This window comes from Tachysurus vachellii, chromosome 11, assembly GCF_030014155.1.
Source record: "Tachysurus vachellii isolate PV-2020 chromosome 11, HZAU_Pvac_v1, whole genome shotgun sequence".
In the NCBI taxonomy this organism is placed as follows: Eukaryota; Metazoa; Chordata; class Actinopteri; order Siluriformes; family Bagridae; genus Tachysurus; species Tachysurus vachellii.
Window position 1 is genome coordinate 22,440,305 of NC_083470.1, and position 21,503 is coordinate 22,461,807.

The following is a 21,503-nucleotide window of genomic DNA, read 5'->3' on the forward strand; positions in this document are numbered from 1 at the left end:
ACATGTTACTACATGATTAGTGAAACTGGATAATGCCTAAAAGTGTGCTAGATAAAAGGATAAAAGGTGCAGAGGATAAAATCAGTTCTTAGGATCACATCGAGATCTGCACATGAGATGTGAACTTTCTTGAGTCTTAACAATCCTGGTTAATTTTTAATCTCAGTGGTAAAAATAGGTAAAGATCATTTTAACTCCCACTCAGTTACTATGGCAACCTACACTTTTTGGACAGATAAGCTCAATGTCAAGCTAATGTATACTGTATATTGTGTTTTCAAGGTTAGGTATGATTAGATCATGGTTTTCTGGGATCAGATCAAGGTTTGCTGGGATTAACTAGAAGCTAAGTTTAAATTGAAGGTTTTATTGATTAGATCAAGGTTTCCTGGGAACAAATTCTGTCTTGTTACGATTACATTGAGGTTTGCTGGGATTATTTACATTGAGGATTTCTAGTATTGAATCAAGATTTGCTGAGATTAAATCAAGGTTTACCAGGGTAAAATTTGTGACTTGCCCAGATTACATTTAGTTTTGTTAGGATTAAATCAAGGCTTGCTAGGATGAAATTGAGGTTTGCTGGGATTAACTAGGGCACTTCTAAGATTAAATTCAGGATTGGTTGGATTAAATCATGATTTTATTGGATTAAATCAAGGTTTGCTGGGATTAATTTAAGTTCTTTCTAAAATTAAATTGAGGATTTGTCAGATTAAATTGAGGTTTGCTAGGATAAATCAAGGCTTGCCAGAATTAAATTGAAGGTCTCTATTAAATTGAGATTTGTTGGGATTAAATAAAAGTTTCTTGGTATCAAATTGTGGCTTGTTAGGATTGTATTGAAGCTTAATGGGATTAAATGAAATCTTGCTAGGATTATATTGCAGCTTGTTAGGATATAATCAGTGTTTTTTGGGATTAAATTGGGATTAATTGATTAAATTAGCTTTGCTAAGTTTAAATTGGGGGTTGTTGAGACTGAACTAATGCTTATTTTTTTTGTCGTCATTTATTTATTTATTTTTAGTTTACTGATCAGTTCAGGATATGTACAGTAAGAGAGTAGTACGACAGGAGTGAGATGTGCCATGGGTCAGACAGAGGAGTTCAAGGTTGAGGTGGGGCTACATCGAGGATCGGCTTTAATTCCCATCTTGCAGAGGAATGAAAGTCAGTCGTAGTAAGACAGAATACATGTGTATGATCGAGAGGGAGGGAAGTAGAACAGTGAGGTTACAGGGGGCTGAGGTGGGCTGTCCTGAGTGATGTGGAGTGTGGAAAAGAGGTGAAGAGGCGAGTGCAGGTGGGTTGGAGTGGCTGGAGAAAAGTGTCAGGAGTGCTGTGTGACAGGAGTGTCAGCAAGAATCGACGGAAAGTTGTACAAGACTGTAGTGAGAGTAGCTCTGCTGTATGGGTTAGAGACTGTAGCAGTGAGGAAAAGACATGAGGCAGAGATGGAGGTAGCAGAGATGAGGATGTTGGGGTTCTCTTTAGGAGTGATGTGGATGGACAGGATTAGGAACGAGCACATCAGAGGGACGGCTCAGGTTGGCTGGTTTGGGGACAAGGTCAGAGAGGCTAGATTGAGATGGTTTGGACATGTACAGAGGAGGGAGAGTAATTATATTGGTAGAAGGATGTTGGAGATGGAGCTGCCAGGTAAGAGGTCAAGAGAAAGGCCAAAGAGGAGATATACTGTATGGATGTGTTAAAAGAGGACATAAAGGTAACTGGTGCGAGGGTAGAGGATGCCGAGGATAGTGTTACTGTAGGTGAAAACAGATGATTCGCTGTGGCGATCCCTAACAGGAAAAGCCAAAATTAGAAGATTATTGGAGCTGATGTTGAACTTCTGCTTCTTACAGGTACGTCTGAGAGGACCCGTGCTTTTGGAACGTTTCCTGGCAACTACGTGGCACCTGTCTGAACGTGAACAAACGTTGTGCACCGTCACTACTTCTGCAATCTCGCTCACTAATCCGAAGACAATTTCAGCACATATGCACAATCAATCTTCAATCTTTCTGTCATCTTCTCTCAATTTTCAGCTCCTTTTTAAACTGGTTTGCATGCACACTCTTCACATTTTGAGCACTCGTGTGTGTGGGTGTGTGTTTTCACAAGCACTCCCTGGATGTGGTGGCAATGGCAAAGACACTGTGTTTGGAACAGTCAAGGCAACTCACTTGTTTTTAAAGCAACCAGTTACTGATTTAAGAGGTGGCCATGGATTTGGTTTGGACTGGAGTGCTGCCACAGAGAACAGAGACATAGACACGCGCCTTATCTTCTACTTGCTTATTTTGCAGCACGACCTGTGTTTCACATTTTTGTGTAAAGATTTCCTCCGTCCTGCGTTTCAGATTTGTAGCAGCGCAGCTCCGTGAACACTCCACGAAGAAACACATCCGGATGGACGGAACTTTCTCGATTATCATGATCATCACAAATATTAGTGTTTTTAGTAGGATTTTTTTTTTGTAGCTTGGCTGAACTCAAATTTATTATTAACAACACAACCGTGCCAATCCTTGCCTGCTAGAGCTTCATATATGTGTAGTTTATATTAATTCTGTATCTCTTACGCTGTCGCTGGAGGCACTATTAAAGGATCACCTCACTCTGGTCTGCAACATTCTAGGGATTGTAGGATAAGGAAAGAACTCAAGCAGAACTGGCTTCAGTATGTGCGTATTATAAATCTAGAGCTCGAACATGTCTGTAGTGGATTAGCTTGATTTCAGGGCTGTATGTGAGAATATCTAAATATGATTACCTACATGACAGAAACCTATAACCTATTACCGAAAACTTGTGTTATTGATGATTGTTCTGTGTTGAATATGCTCATTAGAAATGCAGTCAATCCTACAGTACGCATGCTGTGCACCAACGAAGATTACGGCTCTGCCATTGAGATTGGGCGTTCCTTAATGAAAAGGAAGTCTCATATCATTTCTGACTGGCTCCTTGCCCGAACATTCTTTCTGCATCAACCAGATCTGGAGTAAAATTCAAAGCAATTTGAATGAGTGACGTGGATGTGGTTGGAGTTAAAGTATAAACCTTAACTATTGTAAAGTTGTGAAGTTTAACATGATACTCGATGATATAGCGAAGTGGTTCTTGTGTGTAATTGTTATACTAAAGTAATAATCTACCACATATCCACCACTCACTTCCTTTTTGAGTACGAAAAAGTTCTTGGAAAGATGAAGTAACCGAAGATGGTGACCAAAGTATAAAGAAATAAGGAAGTGTTTTTAATCATATCACGAAGAACAACGTGACCAGCTGATTAATGTACAGTTAATGTCTCATGAACCATGTCACTGACAATTCCAAGTAAAAAACTACTTCTTTATAAGTGTTTCTTACGCTCATAGTCACGATCTATGACGTGACCACAGGTTATTATGAGATGGATGGGTTACACTAGAATGGTGAATGATTGTATGTGGTTGTATTGTGTAGAATACTGGTTTCTAACTCGAGTATTATTTTCATTTTTTTTTTGTTTTCTGACACTGTACAGATATTAACAGTTATCAAACTGAAAAAAAATAATAATAATATATTTTTACTGATTGCACAGTGTATTTCAGTAGCTATGGTACTCACAGATTTCTATAACCATCAAATAAATGCATCCTGTGCTGGAAGAAAATACACTGAGTTACTTTTTATTTAATTTCTTAAAATAGCTCTAAGATGAGCGTTAAAAAACAAACAAACAAGCCACCAACTTCTCGTGGTGTTTATGCCATGCGTTGTCTTTGCTTGGATGTTGTTCTTGTAACAATGACACCGGACCTCATGACTGAAATCAGCAACATCTTCAATGCCCCATGGTGCTGTAGGGTGACACATAATCCTGAAGTTTCAGAGAAAAACTACATTCTTATCTGAAGCTAAGAATTCAGGTGTGTTTTTTTTTTCTCAGAAAGCCTTCGGTTGCGACAAGATGTTATGTTTGAAAGGTGTGATGTTTAGTGTTTGGGGGAGGAGTCTCCACTGTCAGTGATTAACACTGTATCTTGAAGTTTCTGACAATCTTGAAAAAATAACAACACACCTGAATTCTCTTCTACCTCTGACGTAATTCAATGACTCATTTACCCCATCACTTTAGAAAGCAGCAAATTTTTCTAGTATGAAACAGAACCCTCCCTGAATTCCAGACCAAGTTTCTAATTAATTGAAGGTGTAGCCTGCACTCATGAGTAAACCGGGTGTGTTTGATCTGGAAAAAAAAAGACCAACCTGGATTCTCCTGACGTATAATAATATACTAAAGAATACTAGAGCACACTATAATATTGCAGTATAATGGTGTTACACACACCATAGTATCCAGTAAATTAAAGATCGCCTTGTTATATCAGTGAATAAACATTGATGAACATTTGAAAATTAAACATGTCATACTGTATAAAATCAAAGCTCTTACAGAAACGAAGTGGATTTAAACTCAAACTGAACAAACACATTGAGAACACAGTTTATTTTTCTTTTTTATTTCTTTTTATAAACATAAAATAGCCTGATGTAAACCTCTACCTCATCCTTGAAGGTTGTGAGTTCGAATCCCAGGACCACCAAGCTTCCCCTGCTGTAAACACATTCATATCAAACATCCTACTCAGAATTATGTGTAGTTTGATGAGCTCAAAAAGGAATCTAGAGACCGAGAAATCCTAGAGATCCATTAAACAAGTTAATCCCTGTTATCGCTTTCATTAAAACTGCTCTTAAACAAACTCTTTCTTTCCTCCAAAAATGTCACTTGGGTTGAAGGTGTTTCAAGTAGGAAGTTGTTCATTTTTGAAACAAACCATAAACTAACACTCACTCACTCACTCACTCATTTTCTACCGCTTATCCGAACTACCTTGGGTCACGGGGAGCCTGTGCCTATCTCAGGCGTCATCGGGCATCAAGGCAGGATACACCCTGGACGGAGTGCCAACCCATCGCAGGGCACATAAACTAACAACAAACCTAAACAATCAATCTAAAAAACATCTAATTTTGGAGGGTCCAACAGTTAAGGTTCTAGGTTGTTGAACTGGAGGTCAGGACTGCCAAGCTGGTACAACAGTCAAGTCAAGTCAAGAAGCTTTTATTGTCATTTCAACCATATATAGCTGTTGCAGTACACAGTGAAATGAGACAAAGTTTCTCCAGGATCAAGGTGCTACATAAAACAAAGACAGGGCTAAGGACTTAGTAAGTAGTCCTAGCCACATAAAGTGCAACTGTGCAACCTGGTGCAAACAGTGCAGGACAAGACAGTCAAGACAGTGCAGGACAAAAGACAGTGCAGACAAAAGGTTACAAGACAATACACAAAATACAAAAAAGACAGTAAACAAAAAACAGCGCCGAGCTCCGACAGACCGACCACACAGACCGACCAGTGTCAATACTATATGTAAATACTGTAAGTTCAGACGATATTGTGTGCAGTAATACTAGAATGATCACAGTTTCTTAGCAGCAGGTCCCTGAGATAGTGTATAAGATTGTATGAAGAAAGAATGCCCTCAAACCCTTTCTGCGCCAGGTGTGATGTATCATGCCTGACCACAGCAAAAAGAATTTACCTATACTGTAATTTATTCTTCTGTTTTTTATAGGTGTATAGTTTAAGAATAAAAATCTCACTCCTGTAATAAATGAATAAGATGGATATGATGGTACATGGGGGGGACGGTGGCTTAGTGGTTAGCACGTTCACCTCACACCTCCAGGGTTGGGGGTTCGATTCCCGCCTCCACCTTGTGTGTGTGGAGTTTGCATGTTCTACCCATGCCTCGGGGGTTTCCTCCGGGTACTCCGGTTTCCTCCCCCAGTCCAAAGACATGCATGGTAGGTTGATTCGCATCTCTGGAAAATTGTCCGTAGTGTGTGAGTGCGTGAGTAAATGAGAGTGTGTGTGTGTGCTCCCTGCGATGGGTTGGCACTCCGTCCAGGGTGTATCCTGCCTTGATGCCCTATGACGCCTGATGCCCGATGACCCCCGTGACCCGAGGTAGTTCGGATAAGCGGTAAAAAATGAGTGAGTGAGTGAGTGAGTGAGTGAGATGATGGTACATTGCCCTGAGATGGACTGGTAATGCCATGGTGTGTTTTTTCTCCTCTCACTCAATGTTGCTCTGGATCCAGGAAAACCTTGAGCAGGATTACTCAGGATAAGAGTAGAATTATATATCTGGTGCTAACTACTGAATGCATATGTAGACCCAACTCTGATTCTGGAGTACTCCCATATGCTTAGTCCAACCCATCAGTTTAGAAACAGCCCTTGATTTGAAGTGGGTAGAAACCCATGCACGAGCCCATGCACCACATTTCCTTAACAGCAGGTGGCGCACTGACTCACGCGCCGCTTTAAAACTCATTTTTATTGTCAAAAAAATGTATATTTCCCGTTCCTATAACCCACCCACACTTCTGGTGCCCGTCCCCTGGGTTTTATTTTGATAGCTACACGTGGCATGACAAACCTGGGGGTGTGTTTACCGATGACGCCACAGCGAAATAATCTCCACGGTGAGCGCTCGTGCCGAAACCACAGCGGCTAGGTGTGCAGTCTCACGCGCATACTCACTCACTCACGCACGCGCGCTTTATAAAAGATTAAAAATCAAGCGCGAGTTCCTGTGGCAGGTTTGCGTTAAATAAAATAAACACACAAGAAGAAAGAAGCAGACCGTCCTGGTGTTATTTTCTGTGAAAGAAGTATTCGTAACAGACAACCTTCCTTATTTATGTGTGTTTTTTTTAAATATATATTCTTGGCACGAGGGGTTGCGCGCGCGGAAAATCGAACGCAGGTGTCAGCGTTTGTAACGGCTAATTCTTTTTTTTTTTTTTTACCTCAGCGTCAGCGTCGTGTTGTGTTTTTATAAACTCTGGTAAGTTTCTACAAATTGTCTCAACTTTTACTTTGTTTTAAGACGTAGTAGTTACTTCTGCTCAGTGTTACAGTGTCAACTTGTAAGTAACAGCACTTTTTCCGTGTTTAAAAGAAAAAAAGAAAAATATTTACCACAAAAATGCAAATTTGTACATTTTTAAAAGTTAGAAACCTCAAAAGTTTCTTTATAAACCTTGACCAAAAATATTTTATGCTATATTAAATGAATATGCAGTTTTAAAGTTCCCTCTGTCAGCTATGAACCTGTTCCAGAACTTGGCTTGATGCAATAAAAGAAAAATATTTACCACAAAAATGCAAATTTGTACATTTTTTAAAAGTTAGAAACCTCAAAAGTTTCTATATAAACCTTGACCAAAAATATTTTAGGTTATATTAACTGAATATGCAGTTTTAAAGTTCCCTCTGTCAGCTATTAACCTGTTCCAGAACTTGGCTTGTTGCTATTTTTCCACTCAAATCTCCCAGTAAACTGTAAAACTTCATCTGGCTTCTCATCTTTGGATTTATTGCAATTTTTTGTTTAAATATCTACCCTGCAGGTCATCCACGATATTTCAGACCTGGGGAAAGCCACAAACAACTGAAGGTCCAGTTTGTTGCAAATTCAGTAAGCTAAAAAAAAACACAAAAAACATTTAAAGCATGTACATAGATGACATTAAAAATGGCTGAAGCACTGAAACTAGTAAGGTTAAATATATACCGTATTATTTTGCATTTATGTTACATCCTTATTTTGATGTTATCTTGATATTTTCAGACTATGTAACTCATTATATTGACTTAAGTGTTTTTTTTTTTAAGCTATTGCCTTATTGAATAATTATTGAATATTACGTTATTGGATATATTTCAAAGTAGTTAAGTCATTATTTTAATCTATAATTTAATTTAAGATGTAATTTGATTTAATTGAATATATTAATACATGTTCATACATGTCGCATCAAGCTATTTATTAAGTAAATATTACGTTAAAATTTATTTTGAAATTATGTTATTGCGCTACAGTTTCTAACATTTCTGAATTATTGCTCTCTTTAATACGATGATATGGGATCATGCAAACGGGAAATCCCATGATGCCCATCCCAATAGTTAACCTGATGAATTATTTTGCATTTGTCACAGATTTTTATTTTCAGCATTACTTCATCACTAACATTATCTATCTACGCAAGCATGGCCTCTTCTTTGGGAGATGAAAGTTTCCTTTAAAACTCTTCTAATTTGCATAACAACCAGGATAGGTTCAAATTCCTGAGCCTGTTTTGTGACATAACAAGTTGAGCTCATTGTTTTTACAGACGTACTGTGATAGTTTCTGTTGATTTAAAGAAGGGAAAATGTATGAATCAAATGTGACACATAAATATGTATGTCACACATTTTCCCACATATCTATCTAGATAGATAGATAGATATCTTTAAGCCATTTTAGTGGATAAATATAGTATTCATGTGGTTCTATAAGGCCATGCAATGTACAATGCCACATGGTCTGATTATTGCAGCTGAACTCTAAGGCCTTGTCCAGTAAGTTAATAATACAGCTCAGAAGTACACAAACTCCTGCTCTTAGCAGCTGAAAACAAATCTGTGATGACTGTGCAGTACATTTTAACCGGGCATGAAATGCTGGAACTTGCTGAATCCTCCCAGCTCATTACCTTCCCTTTGTCTCTCTCTCTCTCTCGCCCTCTCTCTCTCTCATCTAATCGCCTCTCCTGTGTGTTGGTGTGTGTATATTTAGATGAGTCCAGACTGCTGAATGGGCATGAGGCAGAGGATCCACAAACACACCACTAGGTCATTGTACTGGCATTTGTCTTTATAATAACAGAGCCACAGGAAAGAAAGCCAAAAATGCTGGTGAACCTCCTGTTTCTCTGGTAGAGGTTCAGTTCTAACTTTCACTAACTTTTAGTTCAAGTTTTTCCTAGAAATGGTGCCACAAAAGTTGAAGCCAGTTCTCACTTAAAGCTACTTCTTGTCATTATACTTTCTGCACAATTCTTCCATTTTTAACTTCACAGAGCTGCAATTTATTCATATATGAATTTATATATATATATATATATATATGTCATTCGTAATCATTCCACTTGGTCTGCTACTGTATACACATTGCCCAAGTCTGACGCTAGAGCAGTTGGCGAAAGAAGTGGACAAACATAATTTATCCGCTATCCCATCAGGTAAAGCGGATAAATTATGTTTGTCCACTTCTTTCAGTAAATGCTTAATTTGTAATCGTTATCACTGTAGAGACACACATTATGGTTTTTATTTGCTGGACGACATTTGCATTCTTGTTAAAGGTTTACAAACGTGACTTCACATTCTAAGTAATGTTTTAGTTTGACAAGAAACTAAACCCTGTCATGGATTCGTAGCACATTTGAAGCTGATTCTTAGCAAGGAAGTAATACTGCGATAAGATCTTTTGTGGATGAGTGGATAATGAAAGACTCTTCTCTCATCCCCCATGGCTTTGATAGCAGGCTTTGCTCCAATTGTTCTTTCAGTGGCTGCCTTGGCTGCTTGACCTCTGACTTGAAATGCCTGGGTTAGAGATTCTGTCAGATTAAGCTTCAGAGGACTGTGTACACAAGTGTGTATGGGTTTATATGACACTGCATGCTGATCTGTTTCTTGTTCTCGGTTAGCTTGTCTGTATATGTGTCTGTACCGGTGTGTAATCCTGCATTTACTATATGGTTGATAGTGTTATAATTGAGACCGGTGAGTTAAAGCATGTTGTTTGGTAGGTTTGAGTGCACATGACGTGTATTCATCAGTGGGACTGCACCTGTCTGATCCTCAATTCTCATAACTTATAATATCTTATAATATTGTGTAACTTCTCAATGATATTGATAATTATATTGTTTAGGGAAATGAAGATTTGGAAATGAATTTATGAATGATTTTGGAGTAAATTTAATTTATGAAGTGTGAGATTTTTGTGTCATGAATTGGTTAGCTTTCATTTTGTATTGAGTGCATCTCTGGAAAATTGTTTAAGTTCCGTTTTTCACAGCGCCATTTCTATACCATTTTATTTTGAGACTTTCAATCTGGACTTGAACATGTACTATGTGAAACATACCCCATTCTTGTGTCTTTAGCACCCAGAAGAATGGATGTCTTTTTACCATCTGTGCTAAATGAAACCTGGAGGAGGTTTTGGTCTGAACTGATGGCAGAGCAGTTCTTAGATTTCACACCATCAAAGCTCACCTGAGCCTAAACCAGTCACCCATTTCCTGTCCTTATTTTCCCCTAAGTATGTTTACTGTCTACTGTATGCATCTACTGTATGATGGTAGGTTTATGGTTATATGCTCTTTTTAGTAAGTGATCATTTCTATAGTAACACAAAATGGTGTGAAACAGAAAACATCCAATGAGCAGAAGTCCTACATACAGACATGCCTTGTTGATGAGAGAGGTCAGTGGAGAATGGTCATAATGGTTTGAGAACCTAAAAACCATCCTGAGCATCTCAACTATTTTATCCAAATAATTTAATTTAATTTGAGCCCTGTTAAGTCTAGTTGTAAAATATTACACGCCTAAGCTGATAATTTAATATTGTTTAGATAAAACATCTTTTGTCATTGTCTGATTTAAATTATGGTAATTTTTGGAACAGGAAATCTTTAATTTTGCTAGTTATCTAAAAACAGTCGACTGATTATTTGATTATCATATTAAAATAATTGTATAATAGAATCTTTAAACTACCAGATAATGATCTGCCTAAGCGATATGCCAAAAATTTTGCATTGTGAAGCCTTAAGCTATTGTTCCAATACACAAATATGCAATAATATTTAGTTTTGAGTTTTCGCATATATATGAAAAACATCCAGAAAGTAATAACATTTTTAAATAAGACTTGTCCGATCTGTTAATTTAAGTAACTCTGGTGTTATTCAAAGGCTGACGCTTGACAAATACTCCAAAAAGTGTACCATGAGGGTAATGTGTAGTGATGATCATTTCATCAGTCATCATCATCAGATCAGCTGTTACAGGGCTTTTATTTAGGTTTGTTAAAGATCAGAACTCTAAATAACCGTGATTGAGTGCTAGAAATAATATTTCTGTTCCCCTATTCAGTTTAGTCTCTATGGCAGCGGAGTAAACACAGTTATGATGGCTGACAAGCCGTGTTACGCAAGCCACGTCAAGAGATAACCAGTGAACATTGAACAGTTTCACAGTTTCTGTTCATCCAGGATTAATGATTCATGTAGCTAGAATTCAAACACACGATAGTCATACTATTGTATCGTGTCTATTCTCTGGACACCGCCCTGTATTTTTTTTTTTTTTGGTCCTCATACCATTGTCCTGCTCCATTTCTCATTGATGTCTTCATAGCTGTAGGGCAGGTTGGACTCACTGGTGCTACATGTCTGAAATATGTGCTGGATGTTATTCATGGGCAGCAGCAGGAACATGGGAAGAAATGTTTATAGCAGTGTTACCATGACAATACCGGGGCTTTAAAACAGTATTCTTTCAGTACATAGGGCGTCAGTTCATAAGGTATAATTGCCTAAAGCCATCGTTTCAGGGAGTGCGTCTGTTGGATAACTGAGTCGGTGTGGGTGTGTATGAAAACAGATCATAAGGTTGTCTGGAGTGCGAGGCATTTTTGATTACATGTGAATTTGGTCTGTGTTGGTTCTAATTTTGTGAAAGTAGAAAATCATGTTTGTGTGTTTGATGAAATGAAGAACTATCATAACTGAATGGTGACCTTTAAAAATCTTATCACCATTAGTGATTAGTTTGAAATATTGATATAAATAAGACATTGACATAAGGCACTGTCTGACCAGATGAGGTCTTCTTTCTCTTCTCACCTGTTTTTGTCTTAAACATTCCACATCTAGCCTCTGATTCCTGTCCCTGCCTGATATAAGTGGGAGCCAATGTGGTTTTGTATTCCATCTAACTCATGGTTCAGTGTGTTGTGCATTTTGAGATGCTTTTCTGTTCACCACGGTTTGTAAAGGATGTTTTTTGAGTTCCCAGTCTCCTTCAAGACACAATAAATCTGACACCATATAAGCTGTTTCTAGAGATTATGATTGATATTAAAAAGATATCATGATACACTATATATTATTTAGTGGTGTATTTTGTATCAATATTATTCTTTCATTTTATCTAAACAATCTGATGTTAGGTGCAATGATGTTTGTATGACTTTGAACCTGAGCTCAGCCGGATGTGTCGGCGTTACTGGGGAACTGTTGTGTTCCAGAAATATTGTCAGGAGCCCATCTGCAAATGTAATCATTGTTTTACAGCCCTGTATTGCTACACACACACGCACACACAATAGTTAAAAAGTAGTTTTAATATTAGTTGCCGAAGTTTTATATTTATTCTGTAACATAACCATTTAAGTATGACCTAATGCCCTTTTTGACTTGTCATAAAGTTATTGTCTTAACATCCTGACAAAACCCTAACATTAGTGTACGTGTGAAATTCTCCAAAAAGTTCTGCCGTTTCTGATTCCCTGAAGCAAGAGTTCATTTCAGCACATTCTTCTCCTCCTTGGCTTGTATATATGCCGATCCACTGTTTCCTCTACGACTTTATGACTTTTCCTTCAGTGTTTACAGCAGAGCCAATGTTGGATCATGTTCTTTAATCAGAGGCGCATTGGCGAAAGCAGACTTCAGCCAATATTCAAATGTGATGCCAAGCATTTTATTGAGCGTCTATTACAAACACACTCTGTTTGAGATAATAGCCTTAGGATGAGGTGTGGAGTGAAGAAGAGCTCTCCACAATTTGTATGAACATTTACTTTGGGAGTTAAATTGAATGTGCATAAATCGTGCTAGAGTGAGCAAGTATTAAACACTGCTAACATTTCTGAAGGTTTTCTTCACTCCTTGACTTTTTCAGCAAAATCCTCTGACCTTCTCAAGTTCAGCATTGAATGCTAATGTGCTCTTCAAATGGCATCTCTAAATGTCTCGCTTTTACATGCAGTTTCAGTCTCATCTCATAGATGGATTTGATTTCCATCATTACAGGACGTTCAGCCCTTTGCTCACAAATTTTCCAGTTATGTTTAGTCTCACAAAGATTAGCAATCATCAATCACGTATTTATCCCGGGTGCCACTTCAAAGGCCGACTCATTCCAAGAGAACTGAAGTAGTTTTGTCTTAAATTATGGGCCTTTAGGCGTTGCCTGGAAGCCCGACCGCTTTCATGGTTTTGACTTGTATTTTGAAGACTGGCACACACACTATTCTTCAATGCTGAGTCATTCAGTTCTATGCCATCCCTTCATAATATGCTCTCCTGTAACTTTTGGACAAGAAAGTATGTAATTCTAATGACTCAAACACACGCACATAGCATCTGATTTAAATCGGAAGAATTTGGGTGTATGCTTCCATTCGACTGCACTTGTACCACGTCATTTAAAGATGGTTACAGATACACCCTTAAGTATACATTTAAAGGCATTTTACCTTCCTGGCAGCTTTCACCAAGGTGAGGTCAGGAGGGAGAGGTGAAACACATTGTGGGCATAGTTTGACCAGTCTGAACCAGTATTTCCAGTTCCAGGTATGAGCTTGTATTTTGTAAGTTTAGATGGAATTTGAAAGATTATATGGCCAGGTCATCACCTGGAATGTGAACCAGAATAAAAATAGACCATTCACTGGAGTCACTTGAGTTTGTGGCAGCAAGTCAGCTCCAGATTTTAATTCTACATACACTTCTGTATATATCACATGTACAGGCCTTTCATAACAAGTCCTATTGTTATTGTTTTGATGTGCTACAGTAGGCGCAGTCCTTAAACATCTGTTATCTGGTTACCGTTTGGCCTCTTTTAAATGCTTGTGTACTCAAGTTTCTTTTTTATCACCATCAAGTCAGAGGAAACAGAAGAACCCCTAACAGCTGGCCTTTGGACAAAGGCAAACGTCTAAACATGGAAAAGTCTAGACTCCACTAAACCTTTCATTTATTTGTGTGGAGCAAATTCTTTCTCTGTCCTTCAGCACACCAGTTTCTATTTTCACTACTTCTCACTCTGTTGTTTATAGCGAATTGGAAGCCTAAACTTATATTACAAGGGCTCTAAAATTCAGTAGGCCAAGCACCTGGGGCAAGTAGGTTTCATCTCTGGGCTGTTATATTTCTATTCATAGCTACAAGACACATCTAGATAATGATAGACAGTATTCCTCCCAAGCTTCTCCTTTTTCCCTGTTATATAAAATCTTTCAACCAGAAAGGGTGAAGGCTAGCTTTCTGTTGCGACACATGAATCTATCCAACATCTTTTTGTCCTGCTGCCCATACTGCATCACAAAGCAGCACAAAATACACTTGGAGGAAAGTGCTGTCTACCCCCTTCAACATACATGAGCTTACAGATGCCCACGATTGAATAGTGTACCTGTTCCTGAGAGTAGAGAAAGAGTATAAAATCTCTTCCATAGAAACCTTGGTCTTGGTAGCACTTTGGAGCTTTTACTTGCCTGGTGAATTAGCGAATACATTTATCATTTGTCCATCGCTGTACATATTTCTCTCAGGATTATGCAAATAGAGCACACATTTAGGGCAAGTGTCTGAGTCCTTCAGGTTCATCATCAGTGCAGTGATCGTGTAGTGCTTTGGATAATCCGGCTCAGCCTTTTCAGTCAGGATTTGAGAGTACGTTCATGAGGGTGGGAGTTGAACCCTAACAGCATATTTACAGTAATTACGATTTTTATTTGAAGCATGGCCTGGCGCTCTCTCATGATTTACAGGACACCAAACAACACTGTTGTCCAAGTGGAGTCTCTTAAGGTCACAGTAATTAAAAAGCTCTAAGGAGAGAAAAGCTTGTCAGGGTGTATACAGTATGAACTTGTCAGGGCTAAACACACTAATGATGGTGGGTCCAAATGTTCAAGGAATACAACAATATTGCAGTCTCATCTTAGTGCTGTGGGTACAAGCCCCGCGTTCCTTTCTTCTTCTCAAAATCTTTCAATATTTCATTTTTTTTCTTGACTTGGAAGGGGAACATGGTACAGCAAACATACCAGACAACAGGATAATTTCTATGTTTGTTTTTGTTCCCAAATGCCTTAGATTCCTTTTATAATTACTCAGTCAGTTATATAATAGGCTGCACCATTGTTCCCAAGCAGTTCACATTAGGTCACTGACTGTGAACTGGAGATGTTCCCCAGAGATTTTATATTGAATTTATAACCAACAACATGGATAGTATTTTCTTAAATATGATGTGCACTTTGAATCTGTCAACAATGTTTTTTACTCATACTGCTTTAAGTATGCTAATAATGCTGCTAATAATGCTTTACTCATAAGCATTATTTTACTCATACTGTACCTGTTCATCACATTTTCATAACTTCTAAAGTTACAAGAAAGTGGACAAAGTGGTTCAGATATTTTGTAAGCATGTCTGGATCTGAAAAGAAGTAGAAGTCCTCACAGAATATAATGGTCTTGGTTAAGTTTAATCGTTGGTCTAAGACTGGACAAAACGAAATCTGGCTTTATGAGGCAGAAAATGCGATTTTGCAGTTGATGACAAACTTGCAAACTAAACTTCTGTCCCAAATCTATAATTGCACATGTGCAAATGTGTGCATGAAAATGCTAAATTTGTTCTTTTTAAGTTCTTTCAGGAAAGGTTAGTGTTATGGGTGGGTATGCACTCTGGATATACTGTAGTGCACTAATATCCTCTTTCAGGGGGGCAACAATCCTCTTTCAGGGGGCAACAATTCTTTAGTTTCTGGAACATGACCTCGGAGACAACACTTACAGTAATAGCGACCACATCAAACCGTAAAGTATATGTTCACTATTACCCATGTGAATGCAGTGTTTCCTTTAACAAACACTTATTAAATTCAATCAGATCACTGCTGTATTATCTTGTTCCTCTTCTCAGTGTTAAAACAATAGTATGCGTCACCAGTCAGCTGATATTAGTACTACTAGCCCCACCCGTTTCTATTAGTTTGTCCTGCTAATGATCTTTAAAAATACCAAAAACAACACTGGACCTGATGGATAATGTGAATTTAAGTCCTTAGTGGATTTTCAGTTAGTCATAGAGCAGGGAGTCATTTAAAATAACATTGACTTTCCACTCTGGAAGTTTATTCATTTTTGTTGGGTACTGTACTTTATTTGAGGTACAATGTTTAAATCAATTGACTTTGCTTCATTTGAGACAGCGCATCCTGCTGTTTGTTGACAGGTTTTTGATCCAGTAGGAGAGCTTCTTTATAATAAGCTATGGTTTTAGTTGGTTGACCTCTAGGTATCTTGCTTATAATATAATACGTTTTCTAATATCGTCTCCTTGAATGCTGTAGGAATTTTTTGCCTAAATGCAATTCTAAATGTGATTTTTTTTTTTTTTTAATATATATTTTGCCAATTAACCTTGAAAAACTTTTCTAAAAGTCTTTATTCCCTTCCTTTCCATTGAGTACAATTAATAACCTTTATTTACCTACCTGCTGTGTCATAGGATGACACATCTACTTTGAATGCATCATTTACTTTACATGCAATTCAATCAATGCCATCTGGGTTAGCCCCAGGCTTAGACTGATATCATCATCAGTTCTACAAAAAGGTCTGAGATGTCTCCAAACTTTTTGTTGGATATTTCCACTTTTAAAACACTTAAATTCAAAGAATGCCATCACATTTTGCAACTTGTCTGTTGAGTCAAATTTTTCTTCCTGCTTTTAATGAAACCAGATTGTTATGACTAATTAAATGAATGGATGTTTGAGAGAATGAATTGAAGGGATGTTTTGTTTAGGCACTAAATGTAGTCACAAGTAGAAACTGCCTGTCTTTGTGCCAAAAAGGATTTTGATCCCATTTGCTGGCATTTCCTTTTTTTTTTTTATTTATTTTTTTTTTATTTATTTATTTTTTTTTAAATTCTGGTTAATTTTTTTATTAGAGCTTTATTAGAGCCAATTTAAATGGTGGTTTTGCTTACAATGGCTAATCAGCCATCAGAAAATTTCCTCTTGGCACACAGGGACACTCTCTCATCAGTGTCTTGTTCAGTATACTGATTGAGGCTCTTTCTAATAGGCAGGGCACTATAAGGGAGGAAATACAAGTCTTACTCTTTTTCTGTGCTTGAAACCTAGTTCGGCTTGACAATATTCTATGGATGCACTTTTTAATTCACCAAAATGTTTTGCCTAAAGAATAAAAGACTTTTTGGTCATTTGGATTTTTTGGACAAAAATGCAGAACCTTTTGATTCAATGGAACATGTTTCAGTTGTTATGATCATGAGAAATTGTGGTTTCTGCATTTCAACATGTGTTGGCAGATTTCAGGGGATCTACCACAATTGGTCCATCACACTTTAATTAAAAATGGCCATGGGCTTGTAGTTGTAATTTGTTATAAGGGTTTTAACCCTGTTGAGAGTGTGATAATGGATCTAAACTAGAAATGTTTCTAGGCAGCTTATTTTCCAGTCCCCTGGCCCCAGTACTGTTTGTGGAATAGGATCTAACACCTCTCTGATTTAAATAAATTATTTACAAGTTTCAGGCACCTCTGAAACTTTATTTAAATAAAAACTTGCATTACTAAAAAAAATGTTCCTTCCGTTATGTATGACGAACTGCTAACTAGTAATAAAGGCACACTCACATTATCAGTCACATGTGCTTGCTCATCATGTTTATGACAAAAAAGCAGCTGACTTTGAAACAGAACTTGCTCAAAAAGAAAGAGGCATAATTTCTATTTGCTTATACGTTTGAAACCTATAAAACCGTATGCGTTTTTGAATTTAGCAAAAATAATTTTGCATAAATATTGTGAGGAATTTTCTTTTTCTTTTTTTTTTTTTGTAAGAATTTATTATTAGAGAGCATCTTTATTTTTTTAATTGAGCTTTATATTGATATTTGTGTTACAGTGTTTAACCGTTTTGACAACAGTAAAAATACCCTAAATGTGTGGTGGTAGTTTTTATTTATTTATTTATTTATTTTAATGATGGATTTTTTTTTTTCTCTAAAAACAAGTGGTGTAAACCCACTCAAGCATTGATTAAGGATTTTTTCCTTCTTTTAGTCTTTCTTTCTTTCTTTTTCTCTTTCTTTCTTATCTGAAGTTCAAAATTCTTGGCTCGGATCATAATTGACCATATTTCATAATGCATGAAATAAGTTAAATAGGTTAAATTGCATAAGACACTTACGATCTGAACAAAATGTTCGTCATGAGGATGTGAAGTATAACGGTCACTTGACTTGCATAATCCTCCCACTAAAATTATATGGAGTCAGTCCTTCCCTGTACATACACATTGGTCATAATGTCTTTTATCTAAGTGTGTATGATGGCAGTCACCACTACTGTATTACATGAAGCACCTTTTCTCTCAATGTCCACCTGTTGGATTACTTCTCCGGTGGTGTTCTGATGCCTGATTTGTTTTACAGATTAAACCCTTCTCCTGAAGTGTTGGATTAGTATTTTATTTAAACAAATAAACCCTTTCATTCATTCCCATATATTTCTGTATTATGTAAACATCTTGATGCACAAAGTAAACATTGTGAAATACTAACTTTCCAACATTTCAGAGAAAAAGAATAGGTGAGAATAGGCTTAACATGTGAGAATAGGTTTTGTTACAGCTGTATTAAGCAGCTTTTCTTCGAGATAACAAAATCGGATACCAGCGGTTTTTGCATGCTGACTGCTACTTTTTGTAAGATATAGATTTTTCAAGCTTGTGTCCTTATTGCTGATGTAGCTCTATATGCTATGCTTCTGTACATGCTTAGATTCCATGCTTATGAATGAATGTATTTGTTGCTGGTTTGGAAAATGGTGCTTTATATAAGCATAAAAGTCCCAACAAATCAAAAGTTTCTTTGGTATAACTGAAGTTTGTTTGTTTGTTTGTTTGTTTGTTTGTTTGACACTTGATTTTAAGGTGCAAGTTTGTCCTTTTTGGAGCTGTAGAGATAAATGATAGCTTGTTGACTCCAGTGGTTGAGTAAGTTATCAGCAGTGGTTTGACCTTGTTGACAAGTTGCTTGAGAGTCATGTGAAGTATTACATTAGATTTTGGCTTAGAAGTCTGACCTTTCCAGATCAGTTATGATGTTTTTGTTTTTAAACAAATGAGTGTCTTGCACAGCTGAAACATTTTAGGATTTGTGTTGGGGTTTTTTCCCCCATTACAATGACTTGTCTGGTTGAAAAGCTGCTATTTTGCTTTTGCATGGAATGTTTCGGGTGGATTGTGGTGGGAGCTTTGGATGCACGCAGTGGAAATAATGGAGGGAGAACATCTAAAACATGGCAACGCACCATAGTTTCTTATTAGGAACACACTTCATTGTGCTTTTGTAAAAGCAGTCATAATATTATTCAACAGAGAACTGAATAACAAGTAATGTCAACACGTTGAAGATTTCAAACGCGTTCACTTTTGAGGTTGTCCATTCTGCATTAATGTCAAGAACAATTGAAAGAATGTAATGCATTTGATGAGGTTAGAAATCTACACTTCATGCTGCATTGTGTTAATTTGAATGATTGTTTTACTATTGAGAAAATGGATCATGGCTTGCTTTACTCTATAGACAGATAAGGGGGAGAAGATTTTCTTGGTCCATTTCTGAAAAAAGTAGAAAAGGTATATACAGGAGGATGGATGGGTGTATATAGATAAACCTGTGAATTAACTGAAATAAGAATCAAGTAGACAGGACTGTGGTGACTTTTTAGACTTATTTGGTCCAACTAAATATATTTGTTGTTATCTTGCTGATGCTAGGTACACAAAAATGGAGCTTTCTTATCTACTGACATACATGCTAGTGTTTTTGTTTTTTACTTTAAAAATGTTTTCCCCTATCTCTGGCTGCTAGGATTGTCTTGTCAGCAAAGTTTGTACCACTGTTTCTCTCAATCCCAGTTTAATTTGCTGGATTTCTGGGAATTCATTATTAGTACTGAATTCAGTACGAGAGAGATGTTTCAGTTCTTAAAATATTTCTTCTCTTTCTTTTGCCATACTTTCTACCACTTTTTAGATATTTTCCTGCACTGATTTGCCTTCTAGTGATGGTTACATTGCTAGTGATGGTTACACTGCGGTTTGCTCTGCAAAGAGTAGGATTCAATGCAAATTGGAGATAAGGCACTATTGTGGTTGAAAGCAGACCACCCTGACTAATGCACAGTGAGCGTAACCGCTCTCTGCTGCTACTGGTTAGGTTTGGTGTGGCTTTTTCTAAGTTGGGAGATTTTGTCAGAGATGAGCATCGATTTAAATGAAACAAGATTAAGAAGACTTGTGCAATCCTGCACTTGTGATTCACTTTTGGCTGTTGTAAAACCTGTGGTCATTGTAGCTTCAGAGTCCTGCTGAAGTTAACAGGAGTGGAGCCAGATGTGGTCTTCTGCTGTTGTAACCAATCCAGCTCTAGGTTTGCTGTATTCGGTGATCCTTTTCTTCTCAGCACAGTTGTAAGGAGTTACTGTAGCCTTCCTGTCATCTATCAGATCACTCACTATTTGTTGTTGTATTTCGCAACATTCTTTGTAAAGAGATTTCTGACAGCTTCTGAAATACACCTCCCACCCCAACACACACACGCGCGCACTTCTTTTCTAATGTGTGTTACGATTGTGTATCTGGTCATTGTCGATAACTGAAGCATCTGTCATTGTCTTGTCAAGCTCTTGAGTTCCTTCTCTTATGTTTTGACTACAGAGCCCTGTAAGGTGGTGCACAGCATCCTGCAGTCTCATCATGGCTTTCACAGTGAACCTGACTGGTCCGTCTCCCTGGGGCTTCAGAATAGCTGGCGGTCGGGACTTCAAGAAGGCCATAACAGTATCAAAGGTAATGTTCTCACCTCTTAATCCTAAAACAAGGCCATGAAATTATAGCCCATCTCACATTCTCATATTTCCTGTCTGGCTAGCTGTAGAGGAAACTCCTTGATTACAGAAAAAGGAAAATGCTTTTCTAATGGGCAAGCTATTGTTTTGTTACCAGCCATATTTTTTTGCAAGGCTCTATTTTAAAGTCTGCTTGTAGGAGGGGAGGACGTGAGTGGAGAGCTGTCTATAAACAGGCTGCGTGACTGCAAGTAAGGATATCCTGGCTTTGCCACACAACGGCTAGCTGAACTGTACTGAGGAAACAATGTCTAATGGAAAACTAATACTGAGGTGGAAGCTGGCACAGTGAAAGCTGATGCAATTAATTTTTCCCTGTGTTTTAAAAAGAAGGTCCTGTGCTCTAACATGTCACAATAATTATTGGGTTTGTAACTTGTACTGAATGATGAAGATGAATGGAAGCACACAAACGTTTCAAATCAATGCAAATGACTCGTATTACAAATGTTAAAGTAATACAATGGTTATGCATCTAAGCGCACCATAACACAGTTTCCTGCATGTGTTATGCATACATGTGGTTATATATTCTGAATATTTTT

At 37.5% G+C, this 21,503-nt stretch overlaps 2 protein-coding genes across 9 annotated transcripts in view; both read left to right on the plus strand.

Annotated features, from left to right (window-relative positions):
- The window catches only part of sorbs3 (sorbin and SH3 domain containing 3), a 53,288-nt gene extending 49,618 nt beyond the window's left edge, over nucleotides 1-3,670 (plus strand). For 4 of the 5 annotated variants that reach the window (XM_060880651.1, XM_060880650.1, XM_060880648.1 and 1 more), the window contains one exon: nucleotides 1,869-3,670. In XM_060880651.1, the coding sequence (XP_060736634.1) occupies nucleotides 1,869-1,930 (62 nt within the window). In that variant the 3' untranslated portion in view covers nucleotides 1,931-3,670. The remainder of the gene's footprint in view (nucleotides 1-1,868) is intronic. The other variant, XM_060880649.1, reaches the window with a different exon arrangement.
- A 2,867-nt stretch (nucleotides 3,671-6,537) lies between these two features.
- The window catches only part of pdlim2 (PDZ and LIM domain 2 (mystique)), a 51,823-nt gene continuing 36,857 nt past the window's right edge, over nucleotides 6,538-21,503 (plus strand). The window contains exons 1-4 of one of the 4 annotated variants that reach the window (XM_060881916.1): nucleotides 6,592-6,778; nucleotides 6,891-6,923; nucleotides 7,489-7,556; nucleotides 20,768-20,899. In XM_060881916.1, coding sequence (XP_060737899.1) covers nucleotides 20,807-20,899 — 93 coding nt within the window. In that variant the 5' untranslated portion in view covers nucleotides 6,592-6,778; nucleotides 6,891-6,923; nucleotides 7,489-7,556; nucleotides 20,768-20,806. Of the gene's footprint in view, nucleotides 6,559-6,591; nucleotides 6,924-7,488; nucleotides 7,557-20,767; nucleotides 20,900-21,503 lie in introns of those variants that run through there. The other 3 variants (XM_060881917.1, XM_060881918.1, XM_060881915.1) reach the window with 3 other exon arrangements.